This window comes from Colossoma macropomum, unplaced genomic scaffold (assembly GCF_904425465.1).
Source record: "Colossoma macropomum unplaced genomic scaffold, Colossoma_macropomum, whole genome shotgun sequence".
Taxonomy (NCBI): Eukaryota; Metazoa; Chordata; class Actinopteri; order Characiformes; family Serrasalmidae; genus Colossoma; species Colossoma macropomum.
In genome coordinates this window covers 22,852,307-22,875,976 of record NW_023494807.1, presented here as the reverse complement: position 1 = coordinate 22,875,976, position 23,670 = coordinate 22,852,307, and the positions used below count along the sequence as shown (strand labels likewise).

The 23,670-nt window shown below is 39.8% G+C and overlaps 1 protein-coding gene across 1 annotated transcript; it reads left to right on the top strand.

Annotated features, from left to right (window-relative positions):
- Positions 1 to 1,668: 1,668 nt before the first annotated feature.
- viml (vimentin like) lies at positions 1,669 to 17,359 on the top strand. Its single transcript, XM_036556099.1, has 9 exons — positions 1,669 to 2,276; positions 3,856 to 3,916; positions 8,383 to 8,478; positions 9,869 to 10,030; positions 11,272 to 11,397; positions 12,997 to 13,217; positions 13,769 to 13,812; positions 13,899 to 13,984; positions 16,978 to 17,359. Exons 1-9 carry the CDS (start codon positions 1,777 to 1,779, stop codon positions 17,017 to 17,019), a joined length of 1,338 nt encoding a protein of 445 aa, XP_036411992.1. The 5' UTR covers positions 1,669 to 1,776; the 3' UTR covers positions 17,020 to 17,359.
- Positions 17,360 to 23,670: the final 6,311 nt, after the last annotated feature.

Below are 23,670 nucleotides of genomic sequence, written 5' to 3'. Positions count from 1 at the left end.
ATAATGAGTCAAAAAGCACATTAAGTAACTGAGGACTAGCTAACAGTGTTATGTGGGTGATCTCAAAATGTGTATTAAAATGGTAAAAATGTAAAAACACGTCTGTTGTTTTGTCAAGGAACAAACAAACAACTCTAAACAACATCAAACAATGAGTTATGCTACAGCAAGCTCATTAGATCAATAAGGTCCAATCAACAGTGTAGATGATGAAGTGAAAGTAATCTCAAAATATGTGCGTTACATTTTTAAATATCTAAAAGCTTGTGTTTTGTCAAACAAACAAACAAACCAACAAACATCCCGAAATAACCTCAAACAATGAGAGATGAAACAAGCATATTATTATTTTGCAGAGAGGGTGACCTCATAATGTAAGTCAAATTTGTGAAAATGTAAAACAAACAAACAAACAACTACAACAAAACAACAATACCAAACTTCTCTGTTGGAAAAGCCGTGTGGCCATGACTTAGTAAAGCATGGGAACAAGATAATTAAGTCGTGGCCATGACTTAGTAAGGCATGGGGATGAGATACTAATGCATGGCCACAACTTAGTAAGGTATGTGAATGAGATTAAGTCTTGACCACAGCTTAATAAGGCATGATCTTGTGGCCACAACTTGATTATATTGTTCCCATGCCTTAGTAAGTCATGGTCACGCATTAGGATCTCGTTCCCACGCGTTAATATGGCATGGCTAAGCTTTATGTTTATTTACACAGGATATCACCCGCAGAGCTTCGTACTGTTGCTTTCGTCAGGCAAGTCAACAAACAACCAGAAATAATGTCAAACAATGAGTTAGATCAGTTAGGTCCAACCAGCAGTGAGGCTGTTCTCAAATTTGCGTCAAATTGAACTTTGTAACAGTGTAAAAACAGTGTAGATGGTGGCAGTGAGGGTGATCTCAAAATGTGAGTCAAATTTGTAAAAAATGTAAAACAAAAAAACCCCACCAACAAAAACTTGTCTGTTGTTTTGTCAAATAAACAAACAAACAAACAAACATCAAACATCAAAGAGCAAGCACATCAGATCAATAAGGTCCAACCAACAGTGTAGACTGCAGTGAGGGTGACCTCAAAATGTCAGTCGAATTTGTAAAAATGTAAAACAAATAAACAACAACAAAAACAACAACAACTACAACAAAGCAACAGCACCAAACCTCTCTGATGTACGGAGCCCTGCTGGTGACACCCTGCATAAATTAAAATGATGCATGGCCACCACCTATTAATGCATGGGAATAAGACTATTAAGTCATGACCACAGTTTAATAAGGTATGATCTCGTGGCCACGACTTGATTATCTCGTTCCCACGTCTTAGTAAGTCGTGGCTATGCATTATTTTTATTTATACGGCATGTCACCAGCAGGGCTACTGCTGCTTTGTCAAGCAAGCAAACAAACAAACAAGCAAACCAACAACCATTAATAACGTCAAAGAATGAGTTAGATCACTAGCATCAAATTTAAACTGTAACGGTGTGAAAACTTGTCTGTAAAGGTCAGCTGTCCGTTTGAGTCTGTTCTGAAAAGTCCGAACGAACCGTGTGAGTGTGGAGCTCTTCAGTGGGGCAGTAGGAGGCTCCTGTAAGTGGGAGGGCAGCAGGAGGGGGTTATAAATACAGGCTGAAGCGGAGAGGTCAGTGTGGAGCTGAAAGCTGGCCGCCTTCACTGCTTCTTCCAGAAGTTCGACTCTAAGCGACTCCAGCTGAGGCAGAAGTTGAGCGTTAGAGCCTCAGAGGGTCAGACAGGCAGCAGCATGTCCCGGCTCTCCTCCACCGTCTCCTCCTACCGGAAGCGCTTCGGTGATGAGCGCAGCCGCGTGTTTTCCTCCTCGCTGCGCTCGCGCACGTCCTCCGCACCGGTGCTGCATGCGATCTCCAGCGCGAGGGCGCGCGCGTCTGCCGCGTCCGCCATGTCTCTGTCCGCGTGCGCGCCGGCGCCGGACTTCTCTCTGAGCGACGCCGTAAACGCGGAGTTCCGCACGAACCGCACGAACGAGCGCGCGCAGCTGCAGTCACTGAACGAGCGCTTCGCGAGCTACATCGAGAAGGTGCGCACGGCCGAGCAGCGGAACCGCGCGCTGACCGCAGAGCTCGAGCAGCTGCGCCGCGGACATGGGGCCTCGCGCGCCGCAGAGATCTACGAGGAGGAGCTGCGCGCGCTGCGCAGGCAGGTGGACGAGCTGACCGGAGAGAAGGCGCGCGCCGAGGTGGCCAGAGACAATCTGATACAGGACATCGAGAGGCTCCGAGAGAAGTGAGCGCGAAGATTGTTATTATTATTATTATTATTATTATGTCTTTGAGTTGTACTGAACTTGTTAAGTTGAGTTAAACTATAGAAACCTGTTAAACAAACAAACAAACAAATAAACAAATAAATAGTTCGCTGCAGAAAAACAGAGCGATGGTGTAAAATATAGTTATGCAAAAGTTTGAACACCCCTGGTGAGATGACGTTTTGTTGATTTTCTAAGTAAAAATAAGTTAATAAGTTAACACATCTTCAGAGGAAAAAAACTAAATATGATTACTTTTGCAGATTTTAGTGACAGTTTCTGTTCATTTGCTGGGTTCAACATACTGTAAAAAAATAAAACATAAAATATATAAGGTGCCGTCACTTTTGCACAGGCCATATTGTATGTTTTATTGTGTTTTTTCCTAAAAAATGTTACATTTAGCTATAATTGTGCATTGAAATCTGCAGACGTGTGTTCTCTGTAGAGGATGCGTTCACTTAGTTTCACTTAGAAAATCAACAAAGCATCATTTGACCAAGGGTGCCCAAACTTTTGCATATGACTGCACAAAGAGGAACAGGGCAGAAGATACCTCACATTCTCCATCAAACTGCATCAAACCGGATGTCTACTTTAATAATATTTTACCATCTGTAATTCAAAGATTTTAAACAGGCAGACGAAGGTAAACTCTCTATAATGTTAGATGCTACAGCAGTGCACCTTGCGAGCATCAACTTATTTGAGACATAATAGCATGTAAACAAGAAAATTACTCCTAAGATTCTAGTCAGCCGCTGCGCACAGCACAACATTTCTTAAGAAACAGGATGTTTCATCTGCTGTGCAACCAAAGTCCTTCCCATCTGTTGTAATAATGTGCCATAACTTTTGGACAGGCCACATTTTATGTCTTATTGTATTTTTTCGACAAAAAATGCTAAATAGCTGTAATTGTTCATTGAAATTTGTAGAACTGTGTTCTCTGTAGAGGATGCATTCACTTAGTTTCACTTAGAAAATCAACAAAACATAATTTGTCCAGGGGCGCCCAAACTTTTGCAAACAACTGTAGAAAGTGGAACAGGGCAGAAGATGAGTTGATGTGTGTTTGAGGTTTGAATCGATGTAAAATGTTCTCATTATCATAACTAGAAAATTGTTCTTGTAACTGTTGCAGTGCTGGTTTCAAAAAAGTGAGGTATTGAATTGACATGATTCAAATGTGTACATTATTTCTACATTAACAAAATATTAAAGCATTATTTTGTCTTTCAGTTTGCTTGTTTTTGGCAATTATTGAGTTATTCTATCATATTTTATTCATGTGGAAAATTTGAATCTTGTCAATTCAATGTATCACTTTTCCCCCAGTGTTTTTATGGTTTAGGAGTAAAATGAACAAAATGCAAATGGCTCTCTAAACCTATTTTCAGCCCTTGAACAGTCTGAAGGTAAATTATTCTCTAATTTGAGATAGTTACTCACATAAATATCTCCCTCAGTCTTTGTTTATTATTGCACTTTGCAAACATTCCTATTGTAAGGCTGTTATCAAAAGATGTGACCCATGTTGTCGTTCATTCTTCCCAGGCTGCAGGAGGAGATTCTCCAAAGAGAAGAGGCTGAGAACAGCATGCAGAGCTTCAGACAGGTATGGTGTCCAGTTGAGGCCAGTGTGTCGTCATTCTGTAGTCAGCGTCCTGCCCATATTAGGAACTACAGATCTAAGCAGTTTCTCTCTATGGGAAAAATTAATGACGTTTTCAAAAAACTGCTGCTATCGAGCGCAAACCCGATATATTTTGAAGTGTTAAGAATTTATATTGCTACACTGAACCGATCATAAGCCTCATCAAAGTGCCCCATTCAAAACAGCAAGCTTCGTCAAATGTGGTAGTTAACACACTCTCACTGGGGCAGTACCTGTCTTGTCACTGGGGTGGTACCCTCAAGGGTACATCTCAGTACTTTTAGCTAGGGAACATAATTGTACTGTAATCTATTGACATTAAATTTTCTAGCTGTATAGACTCCACACTCCCCGTCACGTCTCCCAGCCTTTTTATTTTATTGTTCTGTTTTAAACCATTAGGTTATGAAAAGGGACAAATATGTACTTTTCACTTGGGAAAAACTTATTCAAGGTGCACAATTGGACCTTAAAACCACTGCTGTACCTTTGAGGGTACATTTACATTGTTTGTGCCTTGATGAAAACAAAAATGTACCTGCACAGTATCTTTATTTCTAACAGTGTATTGTAGTTAAAACCTCTAGAGACGAACCTGAATCGAGACCAGGACACATCGAGTCTGAGTCAAGAACACTTTTATTAGTCGATTCTGAGTCAAGAAAGACACCAGGAATGGCCCAGACGGAGAGCAGATTGATATTTTTCTGAATATAAAAATAAAAAGATTACTGAATTTAATGAAACATTATTGTTGTGCGTCACTCTTGCCTGCAGAAAACCAACCTCTACACTGCTCTATGTTTAAAATAAACGGAAAAGTTGGAGGTGCAGGCTCACACTTGTTGATACAGAATGTAAACTGAATCTAAATGTAATTCATGTTATAAACTATGAAATTAATCATTTTAAAACTATAACAAAGGGTAGTAATGACCCTGAAAAGTGGAGGCTTTTGCTTTAGCTCATTAGAATTGATGTTGATGAACTCTGGCTGTAGCGTTAGTGGATGATTTCAGAGATTCCACTCTTGGCAGTCTGCTCAGCTGTTTTGGAAACAGGAGCAGTGATGTGGATGGGCAGTCAGCACAGTTTGTGAATGGACACTCAGAATTAGTGTAGACTGAGTGTGATCATGTGAGTATAGTCCCCCTAATGATGTAATGTCCCCATAATGATGGAAAACATAATGATGGAAAACATCATGTGTTCAAGAATGTGACATTGTGGGGACATTTGTCTGGTGCCCAGGAGGATAATCCTCAAAAACAGCAGCTTATATGTGAAAAGCAGATGTGGTTGCTGAGGCCATGTTAAGTGCAAAATGGCCATGCAAAGGCTCTTGGGAGGTGCCACACTCCCGGTAAGAAGAGAGACATTTTTCTGATGTTGTTGTGAACGTTACCGGTGCAGCAGTGTTATTTGTGTTATTCTGTCCTGGACTGTTTGGTACTTAGTGCCAGTGTGAATGCCTACCATCAAGAGAAAAGCATATGGTTAGAAGTGACCTGCCTGCTATCCTGGCCACTTGAGTAGCACTGGGCATTGGTTCTCCCTTGCCAGCTGTTCAGTAGAAGAGCATTTGCCTGCATGCGCAGTGTTCCCCTCTGATTCTATTTTGCCAAGACAGTATTATGATCTGAAAACACTCAAGAGAATGCAAATCTATCAATATTTACTTAAGTACATGTACCCCAGTCAAGGTAACTAGTTACTACCTACCCCTGTGTAAGACGACAAGTTTTCATCAGTGTTGAGTCTCCAAGTGTTGTGCTAGTTAGCTGCAGTTGTAGCTCACGTCCGAATAGGCAGCCTCAGTTACTCATCCAACACGAAAACTACCGATTTTCAAATAATAAATTCGAGTAATAACCAAATAATAACCGAATAATAAAACATGTTTCAAATGCATTTTTCTGCTTGCTGTTACATTTTTGCACTACTTATGTTTTTAGCCTCTTAACACCAGATCTGTCACCTAAAAGAGTAAGTCTGCCATGTGTTAATTTCAGCTAAGGTACTTTGTTGTTTGCCATTTTTTCCTTGCCCATGATCAGTTGGATATCACTTCATTAACTCTTATGGACACTTGAATATCAAAATTAGTCAGAATGCACATTGCTAGCTTGTAGCACAACAAGATTTACACACGCTCATACAGAAGGCATTAGAAATACCCCACAAAGACAGAAATACAAACCATAGTGTGTATGTGTGTGCTGGAAATGAGCAGCTGAAAAGCCTAAATTACATCACATGCAAACAGTTGGTAATGATACTCTCTATGGAGAAAACTTCAAAACTACCAGCTGCTTCTCAAAGCTGATAATATGATAAGTATTACAGTGAATTGATGGTGCATCGCAAAGATTTTTTCTACAACCATATGTACAGGGACCATATAGGTGCCTTTCATTTTAAGAAAGTAGCAAAACTGCAGCATTACACTAAATAACCTGACCAATGGAAAAATTAAGCAAGTAGGCCTGTTCTGGGATAAAAACAAACGCAGCAACCAACTGCACCCAACACACACCCCCCTCATGTCATATGAGATAAGTAGATAACATCTTCAGTAATTTCTGCATCTGTAAGTGGAATATTGAACAAAGACCTGACAGGATATCAGACAGCAGACAAATGTTAATAAAAGGCTAGTGCAAGAAAGTTGTGCTGTTATAAATCATCATGGCATCCTATGGCAAAACAAACACAGTTATACAAGGCTGGGGTCATGCTGTGTTAGTGCTCAGATTTATCTTTGGGCAACAGACCTGGTTAAAATATTTTTCTGAACAAGATAGGACCCAACTATTCACATCAGGTTTTATCATGTTCAGATATTATCTCTCAAGCATTTGGGCTTCAAGTATCAGGCTGGGGTCAGTTTCAAATTTCAGCTTGGGACAGAAATTTGTCAGGTTGCAGTCAAGTTAGGACAGAACTTTCAGTCAGGTTCAGACAGAATTTTGTCAAGTTGGGAAAGAATTTTTGTTGGGCTATGGTCGGGTTCAGACGGAATTCTGTTGGGCTACAGTTAAGTTCAGACAATTTTGTTGGGCTACAGTTGGGTTCAGATAGAATTTTGTGGTGCTAAAGTGGAGTTCAGACTTAATTTTGCTAGGCCACAGTCAGGTTCAGACAATTTTGCTGGGCTACAGTCAGGTTCAGACAATTTTGCTGGGCTACAGTTCGGTTCACAGAATTTTGTTGAGCTATATTTAAGTTCAGACAATTTTGTTGGGCTACAGTTGGGTTCAGATAGAATTTTGTGGCACTAAAGTGGAGTTCAGACAGAGTTTTTTTGGGCTATAGTCGGGTTCAGACAATTTTGTTGGGCTATAGATAAGTTCAGACAATTTTGTTGGGCTATAGATAAGTTCAGACAATTTTGTTGGGCTACAGTTGGGTTCAAATAGAATTTTGTGGTGCTAAAGTGGAGTTCAGACAGAATTTTGCTGGGCTACAGTCAGGTTCAGACAATTTTGCTGGGCTACAGTCAGGTTCAGACAATTTTGCTGGGCTACAGTCAGGTTCAGACAATTTTGCTGGGCGACAGTCAGGTTCAGACAATTTTGCTGGGTGACAGTCAGGTTTGGATAGCATTATGTTGGGCTATAGCTTGGATTTAAAGTTTGATGCTGTGAGCCAGAATCTTCTTAGGCTACATTCCAGTTCTGTTAAAAAAATTCAGGCCTGGTTAAAGCTCTAGTAGAGCTCAGGCTCCAGTAGGACTATATCTTCAGGGCAGGGCATGGCAGGCTGTCCGCTGCAGGGCCACTGGCTTGAATGGCTGGCTTTGTCTGTGGTATTAGAGCTGGGTAAAGCTGCTTCACTGCTGATTTCCCCCATGCCCTGACAAAGTAAACTGTTGTGGTGCTGTTGGATGCCAAGGCTGTGGATGTCTGGGGACTCGAAAAACAGAGGCAGTGTTTTGTAAAGGAGCTCAGCCCCGGTTGATTGTGATATTAGGCTTTGATATGGTGCTTTAGTCAGCAGGAAGAGAAGTGGGAGCCACCCAGACTGAGTAGCAGACACTGTTAGTGTGGGGAATAAGGTATAATGGCCTACATTTAGAAAACATATAAAAAAAATAATATTTCATTAATGTAGTACATTTCATGTAAAACCTCAGAAGACACATATAGGTTCACTGGTGGTTTTGAATAGTAAATAAAATGACTGTATTTGCACTGTAGCCATCATGACCCCTGGTTCCTATCACCACCACTGAGTCAGTAAGTTGCTCTGCAATAAATTGTTTCACATCAAACCACTTTGAATGCCTTTGTTTACATCTCAGTGAATGAATTATGTAGAAATTTTGAAAAAGCAGAGCAATTTCCATTTTTTTTCCTTTCTATTCCTACAAATGTACCATTTTGGTTTTCCTACAACAGTGACATTATCTGTGATTGCTCCAACAGGATGTGGATAATGCAGCACTTGCCCGGGTGGACCTGGAGCGGAAAGTGGACTCTCTGCAGGATGAGATTGCCTTCTTGAAGAAGCTTCATGAGGAGGTCAGAAGTGTTACACAGTTTCACACCTTGGCCTATTTCCCTCTTTTTCCCTCTCAGTAGGTTCTCCACTCTCACAGCCGCTTAACACCTGTGCTATGAAGTAGCCTTACACAAAATCATGTTCACTCACTATGTACCCAGTTCACTGTTCCCTCCATGCGCTACATCTCACTGTGGAAAAGTACTACACTGTGCTGATATACAACATACTCCCACTGGCCATTCCATTAGAAACCCCTACCTTGTAGCTCCACCTTGCTAGTGTACCGTTACAGACAGTAGCCCACCTGTTGATGCACAGTTTGTGTTAGCTATCGCTACAGCTCCAGTTGTTTTAAACTTCTTAGTTGTTGCACTAACAGTGGTACATGAGCATTCGTTGGCATATAGCTTTTTTTTATAAAGCCATTGTCTGATACATACAAATCAACAAACTTTTGTGTTATCTCATTTGACTATTCTCAAATTTTCTTCAGGGTCGGATCCTTTGGATGTTGTACAGCAGAAACCTGCATGACCGAGTTAGGTTCGCAATATCAGCTGAGAACGATAACTGGCTATCCAGAATCAGACGTCTTGCATCTGGTTGACTAGGTTGACTAGGCTATGCATAGCCTAGCTATGCAAGCATGTTCACTTTTTTCAGAAACCAGCCTATTTTGGCTGTATGCTTGGGGGTGTTCTCTTGTTGAAGTGTCCATTTTTCCCCTTATTTTCTCTAATATCTCCTGATACATCGCTCCATTCATGTTTCCTTTGATGATGGTGTAATCAATCAGTACCATTTGTAGAAAAGCAGTCCTACATCGTGATGCTCCCACCTCTGTACTTCACTGTGGGTGTGGCGTTCTTGGATCATACACGCAATCCTTTTTTCCAAACATGACGAGCCACATTATTGTCAAAGAGTTCTGTTTTTGTTTAGTCTGTGCAAAGTACATTGTTCCAAAGCAGTTCTGATTTGTCCAAATGCTCGTGCAAATTTTAGTCATGCATCTCTGTGCTTCTTTTTTAGCAGAGGAGTTTTGTGTGGGGTGCAGAAATGGAGATGAATTCAGTTTAGTTCATTGCTTATTGTTCCCTGTGTTACTGTTGCTCCTTCTGCTTTCAGGCCATCCTGCAACTCTTTTCGAGTGACTGCTGCCTATTCTATTACCTTCCTTTTCAATAGTCTGAGAAATTGCATGTGGCGCATCTGTCCCGGGATGATTGTTGTGGTTTCAAATTGTATATTATTGAACCAAATGTACTAACATGCAGGGAGGTTTAAGGTCTTTGCTGAGGCTCTCCAATTTTTACCTAGGGTGCCAATAAAAATAATAATAATTATAATTAAGCTGACTATAGTATACTACGCCAACTCCACACTCTCTTCCATCTTTCTCTTCAGGAAATGGTAGAACTGCAAGCTCAGATCCAGCAGCAGCAGGTGCAGGTGGATCTGGACGTGGCTAAGCCTGACCTGACCGCTGCTCTCAGGGACGTCCGGCTGCAGTATGAGAACCTGGCCACTAAGAACATCCAGGAGTCCGAGGAGTGGTACAAGTCTAAGGTGCTGACCGCATGGCACGTGTTTTTCATTGTTTTTATCTGCACTAATCGTGCGATCACAATGGAAATCGTTGCTTTTCTTTGCAAATCAGCTTTTGGGCAGCCTCCTCTCTCTCTCTCTCTCTCTCTCTCCCCCAGTTACATTTGTTCCACTTTGCAGAAAAATGCTGATTTCAAACCCTGCTTAATTAGCTCTACCAATGACCATACGTCAGAGACCTTGTCTGAGTAGTTAAAACAGAAAGGGCTTGTGGGTGTGATGAGCAACAGCACAGTGTAAACACAACACACTTAAGCTTGACTCTTTAATCTCATTACTCCTCGTGACTATCTGCTCCTGTCTCTCACATGGGGTTCAACAGAAGTACACCTCATGATCTTATGACCTTTGTATGGGATTTAAATGTTTTTTTTCAGTTTTACCATTTTGCAATGTCTTTTTATTCTTCAAAATTAAAAAGGCTGTTTTAAATATTCTAGCTATAAGAGTAATATATGTACATTTGTTCTGATTAGCTGCCCTGCATTGTGTCTCATTCATAATGAAGTCAAGACTGAAACGCTCTTTATAGCTTCAGCATGGATGTGCGGAGCTAAACTGCTGTTGACTGAATAGGCAGATATATGTGAATGCTTTGATTTTCATGACATCACAAAATTGCTACAGCCCTTTTTGCAGCTTAGTTTCTCTGTATATGGACTGTAGGGACTCAGGAGTACATGATATGTTTTAAAACTTAGTTTTTACATACTACATCAAATTCTTTTATTTTAACTTTGCTGTTTTTGCTGAATTTGCTGTTGACTGTTAAGTGAAGTACAGTTTTGTGTATCCTGTATTAGATGTGAGTTGGGTGGGAGGAATCTAATGCAAGTTTTTCATTGTACCAATCAGAATTAGGTTAGATTTTTCATCCTTGGAATTACGCATTTTCACAGCAATCTTGAACAAGCCAAAGTAGCCATGGGTAATATCAATAATATCAGGCATATATCCTGACACCAATACCAATACCAGTACTTTTATTATGGAAAATTCTTTGTAATTTCTACAGTGAAAACCAGTACAAAACTGGACATATTCGACATATATAAAAGCCTTTTCAATAGTATTTGAAAAAAAAACTCCAAATTATCTGCCATTATGGAGCATTCACTGTGTCTTTAGCAGGCTGTCTGTGCCTTTGTGTGTCTGTGAGTCCTACACATTTATTTACCATCAATTTGTGTGTGAATTTGCAGTTTGCTGATTTGACCGAAGCTGCCAACAGGAATAATGAAGCTCTACGAGCAGCCAAACAGGAGGCCAATGAGTACCGCCGGCAGGTGCAGGCTCTAACCTGTGACGTGGACGCCCTCAAGGGGACAGTAAGTGTATTGCACATGGCTTGGTAAACAAAGAGGAATCCCAATTCTGCCTCACTTTAAAAACTGATTCAGTGTTTTATTTTAAAAAGAAGTTTGTAGTTTGGTTGCCTTAATATTTTGGGTTTATAGAACTTATAAAACTTAACAGGCATAATCTGTTAATAATCTGTGTTTACCTTCTGTTCACTTATTATTTGAAGTTCGGTGAACTCAGCAGTTTAAGACAACAAGAATTCTTACTTTTTAAGTTAAAACATAAAACACTGAGTGCTCCTAAAATTAACATGCTAAGATTTCTCAGGACATGCTAATATTCATGCTAATTCTAATTCACACTAGTTTCTTTTCTAAAATAGAAGTGGTTTTGTTTTTATTTCAATGCTCCGAAAAATAGCTTGTAAAGATTGTAACAGAACATGCTAATTACACTATATGGCCAAAAGTATGTGGACACCAGACAATTTCACCAAAATGAGCTTGTTGGACATCCCATTCCAAAACCATTGGCATTAATATGGAGTTGCCAACCCTTTTGCAGCTATAGCAGCCTCCGTTCTTCTGGGAAGACTTTCTACAAGATTTTGCAGTGTGTCTATGGGAATTTATGCCCATTCAGTCAAAAGAGCACTTGTGAGGTCAGATTATGATGTTGGATGAGAAGACCTAGCAATCATTTTTCCAATTCATGTCAAAGGTGTTCAGTGGGGTTGAGGTCAGGGCTCTGTGCAGGCCACTGGAGTTCCTCCACACCAAACTAGTCAAACCATGTCTTTATGGAGCTTACTTTGTGCACTGGGGCACAGTCATGCTGAAATAGGAAAGGGCCTTCTCCAAACTTTTGCCACAAAGACATAAGCATATAATTGTCTGTAGCATTAATATTACCCTTCACTGAATCTAAGAGGCCTAACCCGAACCCTGAAACAGCCCCAGACTATTATCCCTCCTCCACCAAACTTTACTGTTGGCACAATGCATACTAGCAGATAGTGATTTTTACTCAACACGCGCTTCAGCACTTGGCTGCGCAGCTCTGTGAGTTAGTGTCATCTACCACTTCATGGCTGATCCTGTGTTGCTCCTAGATGTTTCCATTTCCCAACAATAGCAGTTACAGTTGACCAGGGCAGATCTATCAAGGCAGACATTTCACAAAATGACTTGTGCCAAAGGTAGTATCCTATAACAGTGTTTTAAAGTCATCCTTCTACTACCACTGTTTGTCTATGGACATTGCATGTCTGTCTTCTGTTAGCAAAAAGTGTAGCTGAAACACCTGAACTCAATAATTAGGAGGGTTGTCCACATACATTTGGCCATACAGTGTAACAGCGATGAGAATTTCTAGATTTTTTTGTCCTCTTGCTGTTGGACATAAACAGACACTGTATACAACTCAGTCTAAGTACGTTCCCTGCTCTAATCCACTTAACTTGAGGCTTGATTGGACTTGCTAATTTTCTGATGGGTTGAATCAAATGAGTTCACTCAGGGAGAATCCGACATAATGCAGTGCAGGATCTTAGAATTGTGTTTTGTAATCAATGCTGCAAACAATATTAAGATAACTCTGTTACCTCGCTCTCTCTCTGTTTGTAGAATGAGTCTCTGGAGCGTCAGATGAGAGAGACGGAGGAGAACTTTGCCATGGAGTCCTCAGGTTACCAGGACACCATCAGCCGTCTGGAGGAAGACATCCACAACATGAAGGATGAGATGGCCCGCCACCTGCGGGAGTACCAGGACCTGCTCAACGTCAAAATGGCCCTAGACATTGAGATTGCCACCTACAGAAAGCTGCTGGAAGGGGAGGAGAGCAGGTACGGGAAAAACTCCATAAATGAGCCTCTGACTCGCAGAACTTCATGCTATCTTACACATGAAAAAAATCAATTCATGCAAGCATACAATTATGGCGAAGGCTCAGCAATCCTAGTGAGACTGCGGATTTAGGATCAGTTTTGGCCTTTTATATTGAATTGTATAGCATTATATTATTACGTGAGTCTGATCCTAGATCAGCTGTCTTGTATTGGGATGATTTATAAGCTACTACCCTCTTAAAAATTAAGGCTCCTCAATGGCTCTTAGCTTCGGGCATACTTTTCTATGACACAACTTTATCTGATATAGAATCTGATATAGAGCCTATATTATGCGGGAGGTCCTTAAAAAGGTTATTCACCTTCACACATCTCATTTACAAAAATGATTCTTTAAAAGAACATGTACCGAAAAAGTTCTTTGGGGAACCACAAGTGGCTTTTCTATGGTATTGCTCCAAAGAACCCTTTTTGTTGCCCTTGTTTTGATATTAGAACTGGACGTTAGTGGTCGTGTTTTTTTAATCCACATACTCTCCTGCTTTTAGAATCTCAACACCTTTGCCAAACTTTTCCACCCTTAATTTGAGAGGTGAGCATCTAGTTTTACAACTTGTGCATATAAGACTCATGTGTTTTTTTGTATGTATACTATTATTGTGGATCTCTTTTTCACAGAAACCATGCTGGAGTCCAGACCTATGGTTGAAAGCACAACAACCAAGAAGGTGCTCATCAAGACCATTGAGACCAGAGATGGCCAGGTGGGTTTCAAACCATTACATCTATTTGAAGCATTTAAAATAAAAAAAATTCAATGAACTCAAAGGACATGATGATGAAGTATTTAAACAAGGCCAGACATATATCATACTGTAACAATACATCGATACATTTGCAAACAAAATGTAATAACTTTAAACCCTTTGAAATCTAAAAAACACTGCACGCCAGCTTGCCGACTCCCAGCACTGCTATTTCTCTAAGCACCACCACGTTCAGAACAAGATCAAAACAAAAAAAGTAGGTGGCATGGCTTGAAATTTGCATGGAAAAAGGCAGTCAATCTAAAGTGCAGACTAACACTAATGGTCTGTTAATGGCCTGTTACCTCAGCCAGTGTTACTAGCCTAGTCTTTTTTCACCTCATTTCTTTTAGATGGAAAACAACAAGTGGGTGGTGAGTAATGCTCGGCCCACACTACAGGGTTTTTAAAATCCTAACCAATGTTAAAAACATGGGAGATCTCACACATAATGACAGATTACACTGATTTTTTTATCCTTAGTAGTCCTTCAGTCATCAAACACCACATACACTGTATGGACAAAAGTAATGGGACACCCCTCCTAATCATTGAGTTCAAGTGTTTCAGCCACACCCATTGCTAACAGGTGGATACAATTAAGCACATAGCCTTGCAGTCTCAATAGACAAACACTGGCAGTAGAATGAGTCAAACTGATGAGCTTAGTGACTTTAAATATGGCTGCCGAGGATGACAGGGATGCCACCTCTGCCACAAGTCAGATTGTGAAATTTCCATCCTGCTAGATCTGCCCCTGTAAACTGTAAATTCTATAATTGTGAAATTGAAGCACCTGGGAGCAACAACAGCTCAGCCACAAAGCAAGAAAACCACACAAACTCACAGAGCGTGCTGACAAGTGCTGAAGTGCACAGTGCCTATCCCCTGTGGAATCAATCTCTTAAGAGTTTCAAATTGCCTCTGAAAGCAACATTAGCTAAAGAACTGCACATTAGGGGTTTCATAAAATGCGTTTCAATGGCCAAACAGCTACACATAAGCCTAAGATCAAAATGCACAATGCCAAGCGTCGGGGGTAGTGGTGTAAAGCACACCGCCACTGGACTAGCAGCGGAAATGTATTCTGTGAAGTGATGAATCAAGCTTCTCTATCTGGCAGTCTGATGGATGAGTCTGGGTTTGGCAAATGCCAGGAGAACATTACCTGCCTGACTGCACTATGCTAACTGTAAAGTTTGGTGGAGGTGGGATAATGCTATGGGGTTGTGTTTCAGGGGTTGGCCTATAGGCCCCTTAGTTCAAGTGAAAGGGAAATCTTAATGCTTCAGCAGACCAAGACATTTTGGACAACTGTATGCTTCCAACTTTGTGGGAACAGTTTGAGGAAGAACCTTTTCTGTTCCAGCATGACTGGGCCCCAGTGCACAAAGCAAGGTCCATAGAGGCATGGTTGGGTGAGTTTGGTGTGGACCACACCGAGCCCTGACCTCAACTTCATCGAACACCTTTGGGATTAACTAAAATCGAGATTGCCAGCCTGGCCCTCTCGTCCAACATCAGTGTCTAACCTCACAAACGCTCTTCTGGATGAGCACTCCAAAATCTTGCAGAAAGCTACCCAGAAGAGTAGAAGCTGTTAAAGCTGCAAAGGGGGGACCAACTCCATATTAATGCCTATGGATTTAGAATGGGATGTCATAAAAGCTCCTGTAGGCGTAATGTGTGGGTGTCCTCACTATTCAGCAGCCCGATCAACAGTGTTGTCTCTCAGAACCTGAGATCTCACAGAACTTTTTGTGAACAAACATCACGCTAAATCAAAACAAACATAGCAGATAACAGCATGGCATAAATTACTTTGCGAGTTATGTGTGAATTTATCAAAAGGGAAAGAAAGTATAATTAATTTAATTTATTTATTTTTACAATGTACATTGGGATAACATGAGTTTTATTCTCCCATTGAACTGGGCTTTTCGTCCAGCTCTGCTCTCACCAGTTAACTGTCTTTCAAATGTGACGTCAGCACAGCGTATATGAGAGAATCGCCGTTCCCTCCACACTACAGGATACTGAGTCATAAATGTTGAACACGTTTATCATTAATGATTCGAATCAGGCTGGTCATGACTGGACTGTGAGTAAATCAGAGGGATAAAGTTTGGATTACATATTCCTCACACCATAGAATTATCTGGGAAGACAATCGTTTAAGACTTGGGACACCTTCTGTAATTGTGGGGAGGAATGAATCATACTCTAAATCAGCCCGATAATCCTTTATGTATTTGAAACATTATGTATTTCTTCCTGTAGTAGAGTGTTTGAACACTTTCAGCATTACAGCCTCCTTTTAGATTATCATCTGAAGTGAAGCGCTTCAATACAAAATCATTTTGAAGCTAGTAGGTTGTAAAGAAGAATATCTGATCGGTATCCGAAGTTACAATATCGGCTCTGTTACACTGTAAAAAATCCATTTTAAATTTGTTGACCTATCATTTTTTGTTACCTAAACAAAGAATTTGAAAACATATTTTTAAAAAGTTAATTTTAGTTAGTCCAACACAACCTGCTTAACACATAAAATACTTACTGAGAAAAACTTAAATATCCATGTTTTGTAATTTAACTTAAATTTATTTTTGCCTGACTGAAAATTTTAAGTTAACTGAACATCAAATAGTAAGTTAACACAACAACAACCTGTCTTACATTCTTTAATGTAAACTTATTATCTGATGTTTATTGAACTTACAATTTTAAGTCTGCCACTACAAATCTTTTTCACAGCATGCACACATTCAGAATACACACCTCTATGTAATAACTAGTGTGTTTATTCCCATTCATGTGTTTGCTTGTTCAAATTGGTAGTTTGTAACACAAAATAAAAATCTTTTTTTGCACCAGCATTAAATGGTTAAGTTGTTAGCCTCCTCTCTTGGCCTCATAGTCCTTTGTTTTGCTCTACTTGGATTTTACAGGTGATTAATGAGTCTACCCAGAACCATGAAGATCTGGAGTGACCAGCAACTGGCCCCGCTGGACCTCACACCTCGGTCAGACTCGCCCAGCAACACACAACACAAACAGCATTACTCACGCTCCCTATAGACCCACAGAAACAGCTGCTACCCCTTCGATGAGCATAAATCACTGCTTTCCAGTGCCTTTTCTGCCAGATTAAAGACTTAGATCCACTGTCTAGGTGTTGAAGTTAGAGTAATAGCAATAGTGGCCCTCTGTGAAGAGCCATTTCAGTGTTTACCTAAAATAGTTTAGACTGGACCTGCTTTTACAAGCTTTTATGAGCCAACAGAACGTTGTCAGTGAATACTTGCACCAATAAAGTCTGTGGAGGATGGAGACATTGATGTGTGTTCTTTCATTGACAGTTCATGTTTTTTGTAAGAGAGAATTTGGAAAACTCCAGCGTTTTTCGGCTCAATCTTTATCTGCCACATCTGTAGTGTGCAGCCGATTACCACAGACCATCATTTTGACTTATTAGCCTGTTGACTTGAAAGGTGCTGAAACAACTGTCCACTGGATTCTATTATAAATGTATACATGTGTTTTGAGTCAACATGATGCTGCAGATATACTGTAAAAAAGAAATTGCTGAGAGAACTCAAAATATCAACACAACATGATGCCTCTCTGAGTTTCCTCACCAGCTGCTTGTAGTCATCCTTAGGTTAATCTGTTTCACCAACGTTGTCCAGCCAATTCCTGCCCTCCGTAATGCTTTGAGTGGCTTATGGTGACTTATGGACAGAACTTCTGGCAAAGCATATATAAACTGTATGTCAAATGCTAATAACATCCTAACATGATAGAAATATATAAATAAATCAAAAAGTAAATTTTATTGTTGGAAAGCTTGAATGTTTGTGTGTTTGTGTGCTGTTTGTCAACAGGAACCTGAACCTGCATGAAAATCTTTAATCAGAGAATTCTATGTAAACAGCACACCCTGATTTCTTAGAGTGGATTAAGGCTGCTATCGGATTTCTAGAAATCTGATAAAGAGAGTGGATTTTAACTCAGTAAACTGATTTTTCAGCACATGGATATCCTTACTCAGATTTCTTTCATTTTTCTGTTTTCGCATGTGCGATAACTGAGTGCTGTCCTGGAAATAGCAAACAGCCTTTAACACAGCACCCATGAGATGGCAACAAAACACATCCGGAGGGACCCTAAAACCAATTACATGCTTGACAAAATGAAAGATTTAAATATTCTTCATATTCTTCTTGTAGATGGTGTATATTCATATTCGCCTCTAAAGTGACTTGATGTTTAAAAAAAAAAGCCACAGCATGATGTTTGAGTTTTGCGTTACATTTATGTCACGTCTTCTTCTGTGAGTTTATAGGTGGATTGCAAAGCAAAAATCTGATTATTGCCTGACTCATGTAGACCCAAAGTGTTCCCATTATTCGATTACCCAAGTGTATGTAAATGTGTTGATTGAATAACTGATAGAATTAGATTTTCTGCAGTTATCAGATTATTAAGTGTATATAAACGCCCTCTATTACAGTCTATTACAGGTATATAACCATAAAGCAATGGCATTACACAGCAGTGTTTACTTGGCACATATTTCAACAATAACTGAGCTTTTTTAAGCAATGATCATGAAGCCACATTAATATGTCATTTGAAGCACTGAGCTTTCCTGAGAGGTTTATTCTGTAACATGGCTGTTCTTGCCATGCTTTCAGTTTCACTCAGCTGTAGTGAGTGCTGCAAATTGCACAATGTCCCAGAAATGACTCTGAATGCCTCTAATAGGACATAAAACAATGACTTAACAACAGTGTAAAAAATGGCTCGTCTGATCTACCTAAAAAAATTACTTCATGTGGTAACAAGTTTTATTCAACTTAAAATACTACATTGATTGAAAGAATCGTTCATTCAAAGTATGTATTTAGGATGAATAAAACTAGTTAATTTACTTGTTACCACAGGAAGTAATTTATTTAGGTGGATCTGACTAGCCATTTTTTACAGGGAAGTAAGCACATGTTCCTAACCCAGCTAAAACAGTAATAAACAACACTTCCACTTCCCAACTGGATATTTCGGGCATAATCATGAAAAGCATGTGAAAAGTAAGGTGGACTATATGCTTGTTAAGACATGGTGTAGTGGGTAATACCGCTGCCCTCCATTCAGCAGATTAAGGTTTGATTCCCCACTTGGGAGTCCCTGGGCTAATTCCCAACACTACATTAGTTACTTCATAACAAGGTTAGACTGTAAGTCCATCCTGGGTAAGAGTGTTTGCCAAATGCTATAAATATAAACTCGGCTAAGGTTCCCCTAAAAAAAAAATGTCAGCAGCTAAATGTTGGATGAACAAATAAATCTAAGTTGGTTAAAAAGATTAACTTTGGAAAGGTGGACTACAAAAGCAGCTGTTGACAAAACTTAAAAAAGGAAACACAAAGCCTTAATGAAAAATATGAGATATAAATATGATAAAATATGGCTTATAAACTGATCAGACCTATCTGACAACTGTGTGGGCGTGGCTAATGAGCTACTTGATTGACAGCTCTCTGTCCAGCACTCCTAGCCAGCTCAAATCATTATCTATTTTTTCTGTGACAGTAACTGGACAAATAGATGTGAAGACGGATGGATGGACAAACGTACAAATACATGGATGAAGCAACGTGAAGGAACAGACAAACAAAGGGACAGATGAAGCAATGCGTGAATGAAGGAACGGATGAATGAACAATGTTTGTGTACGGATAAACAAATGAAATGAGACAGCTACATACAGCTTTTGGTTTTGGGTTAATTTTAGCTCACTAAGTTTTGTTGACCCTGAAACTGTTTTGTGTGGGCGGGGCAAGAGACCTCAGCCTTGTGATTAGTCAGGGGAATGCTTACGGAAGCGTTACCCAAGATTAGGACCGCCAAGTTTATGTAGAGAGGAGAGAAATATGGTAAAACATATTGGCCATTTATTGCTCATTGGAACATTATTCAAAGGGTACACTTACATGTTTACTGTCTACCTGCAAGAACAAGATTAACCTAATTAGAAAGAAAACACAGATTGGGGTTCTGTGGGTCTTTAATGCAACTGATGGTTCATTTGATATTTTGAGTTCTCTGACCATTTTTTACAATGTAGTTTGAAAAATGCGGGAGGAACTCACAATCCATTAGGGATTAAAGAAAAGGACTAAAAGAAGCAGTCAGTAATATGACAAATTGTAAAGAAATACATTTGACCTGAATTTGACCTGGGCCAACAGTTTCTTACTGAAGTGCTGTAAGTGGGAAAAAATATTCAAACCCTGCCATCAGAACACTTAAAATCCCAAAAGCACTCCATTTCTCACCACTTATGAAAGCAAAACACTTCGAAATTTCACCATCAGTCTGGCAACAAGTCACTTTGCTCAGACAAATTAATAATCTGACCTGGTTTGTGTTGTTTGGCATGTGTGGTTTTGTTGGTTTTTGTTGTTCCCCAGCTGAGATGACCCAGTCCTCCCTTGATACAGGTGGTGTTCCCACTGGCTTCCAGGGAAGTACAACTCGTACCAAGTGTTTGGTAGCAGAGTAGCCTAAAACTGATCTCAAAAACAATTAAACAGTGATTTAACATGTAAAAGTAGAAAACAAAAACTATCTACAGGTAAAAATGTCAATAATTATCTCGATCCCATGCCTTACTAAGTCGTGGCCACGTATTAAAATCTCGTTCCCACGCCTTATTAATTATGCATTGCTTTAATTTATATTGGACGTCACCAGCGGGTCTCCATACATAACACTTAATGTACTACACTTTTATTTAGAAGTTAAGGTGGGAAACATGTAATATGTATACAAAAGTAAGAAAGAAAGAAAGAAAGAAGAGAAGCTCATAGAGAATATCAGGAAATGTTTCCTTATCTTTTTATTAATAAATTGCTTTTTCTTTTTACATTTTAGTCTTTTAGTTAATTGTATGAGTTCATTTTAAAAGTAAAACAGTTCAGTAGAGGTGAAGTTGCTAAGTTTAAATTCATCAATATGATATTTAGCATTCACAGAAAAATGGATTTCTTGCTGTCGAAGGTCAAGTGACTCGGCCACGGAGGTCAGGTGACTTTGTTCTACTCTTTTGAAGACCAAAAAAAAAAGAATTAAAAATGTGAATGACTAAAACAAATTGCATTCGTCACAAAGAATAAATGATTATTATTACTCATTTTTGAAGGCATATGAGTTCATGTTAGTGCTGTACAGAAACTAAGGTGTATTGAACGAGATATTTACCTCAGGGTTTGGTTTCACAAGGCTCATTTTCGTGGACGTGAGCTAACTTCCGGTTGGTGTAAGTACTTCAGAGAGACAGTTTAAACACTCGTGTTTATATTTACAGACTCTTGTTTACTGTAAGTGCTGTAAGTGGGAAAAAATATTCAAACCCTGCCATCAGAACACTTAAAAACCCAAAAGCACTCCATTTCTCACCACTTATGAAAGCAAAACACTTCAAAATTTCACCATCAGTCTGGCAACAAGTCACTTTGCTCAGACAAATTAATAATCTGACCTGGTTTGTGTTGTTTGGCATGTGTGGTTTTGTTGGTTTTTGTTGTTCCCCAGCTGAGATGACCCAGTCCTCCCTTGATACAGGTGGTGTTCCCACTGGCTTCCAGGGAAGTACAACTCGTACCAAGTGTTTGGTAGCAGAGTAGCCTAAAACTGATCTCAAAAACAATTAAACAGTGATTTAACATGTAAAAGTAGAAAACAAAAACTATCTACAAGTAAAAATGTCAATAATTATCTCGATCCCATGCCTTACTAAGTCGTGGCCACACTTTAAAATCTCGTTCCCACGCCTTATTAATTATTCATTGCTTTTATTTATATGGGATGTCACCAGCGGGTCTCCGTACATAACACTTAATGTACTACACATTTATTTAGAAGTTAAGGTGGGAAACGTAATATGTATACAAAAGTAAGAAAGAAAGAAAGAAAGAAGAGAAGCTCATAGAGAATATCAGGAAATGTTTCCTTATCTTTTTATTAATAAATTGCTTTTTCTTTTTACATTTTAGTCTTTTAGTTAATTGTATGAGTTCATTTTAAAAGTAAAACAGTTCAGTAGAGGTGACGTTGCTAAGTTTAAATTCATCAATATGATATTTAGCATTCACAGAAAAATGGATTTCTTGCTGTCGAAGGTCAAGTGACTCGGCCACGGAGGTCAGGTGACTTTGTTCTACTCTTTTGAAGACCAAAAAAAAAAGAATAAAAAATGTGAATGACTAAAACAAATTGCATTCGTCACAAAGAATAAATTATTATTATTACTCATTTTTGAAGGCATATGAGTTCATGTTAGTGCTGTACAGAAATTAAGGTGTATTTAACGAGATATTTACCTCAGGATTTGGTTTCACAAGGCTCATTTTCGTGGACGTGAGCTAACTTCCGGTTGGTTTCAGTACTTCAGAGAGACAGTTTAAACACTCGTGTTTATATTTACAGACTCTTGTTTACATTCATAGTTGAGATTTATAAGCTCTTGATTAGAGTTTTAGATTCATAGAGTTAGATTTATAGTCTTGTTTAGGTTTAGAGAGCTGACAGTCTTGTTTACGTGGTCCCTCCGTTGCCCCCCCCGCCCCGCGGGGTTCGTTTACTTTTGCTCGCTGGGAGCTCAGCTCGAACCGGTGAAGGCTGGAAAAAAAATCTCAGCTGACAGGAATAAATACGGCGGGAGCGCGATGGGGCGCGCGCACAGTGTGTGTTTGTGTTGTTGATGATGGAGGCGGCGGTTGGCGCGCGCTCTGCACTGATGGAGCCGCGCGCTGCGCTCTGAGCTCCGCGCGCATGGGCTCCGTCTCCTCGGCGCTGGCGCGAACGCGCCCCGCGCTGCTGAAGGTGAAGGTGGGATCAGAGCCACAGAGCGAGCGGAGAGACAGAGAGAGAGAGGAGCCCGAGCAGGAGAAGAAGGAGAGGGAGCCGGAGAGGAGGAAGAAGGCGCAGAGAGAGCACAGCGCCGGTGAGTTCACGTCTCTGATAAAGACTCAAGTTCAAGTTTAAGCATTTTAACTTAGTCATGGGAGTTCATTTTAAAGGGGAGTTCCACCGATTTTTCAAAATTTGTGCACAATTCAGTGGTTGAGATGTAAACTCATTCAGAGTAGTGAAATGATTCTTTGTAGAGAAACTTCTTGACTCAGATTTCTTTACAGTGGTGGTGATAGGATCCAGGGGTCGCCATGTCTACAACAAAAATATGGGCATTTATATACTGTCCAAAACCACCATTGAACCTACAGAACACCTTTTTATATACCCCTCCACTGTGAATGGAGTAAAATAAATTGATCAAAATAGATTTAAGGCCAAAACTTTATTACAAAACTACTGTAAAAACAATGTCTCAGACATCAGGCTGAGTATTCGTAACCATTTCATGCAATATCTTTCTGTGAGGGAGGCTTGGAGGCACTAAAAACTTGAGACATTTGGTTCCTATCACCGCCACTGTGAACGATTCTGACTCAGTAAGTTTCTCTAGAATGAAGCATTTCACACCAAACCACTCTGAATGGCTTTGTTTACATCTTAATGATTTATTTATACAGAAAATTTGACAAATCGGTGGAGTTCTCCTTTAAAGGGGAATTCTG

Bases quoted from the DNA above. Each gene is read 5' to 3' on its own strand.
- viml (XM_036556099.1), top strand. From the start codon at position 1,777: ATGTCCCGGCTCTCCTCCACCGTCTCCTCCTACCGGAAGCGCTTCGGT. The intron at 2,277-3,855 runs GTGAGCGCGAAG...CATTCTTCCCAG, and splicing joins ATCGAGAGGCTCCGAGAGAA to GCTGCAGGAGGAGATTCTCC. The intron at 13,813-13,898 runs GTGAGCATCTAG...TCTTTTTCACAG, and splicing joins TTCCACCCTTAATTTGAGAG to AAACCATGCTGGAGTCCAGA.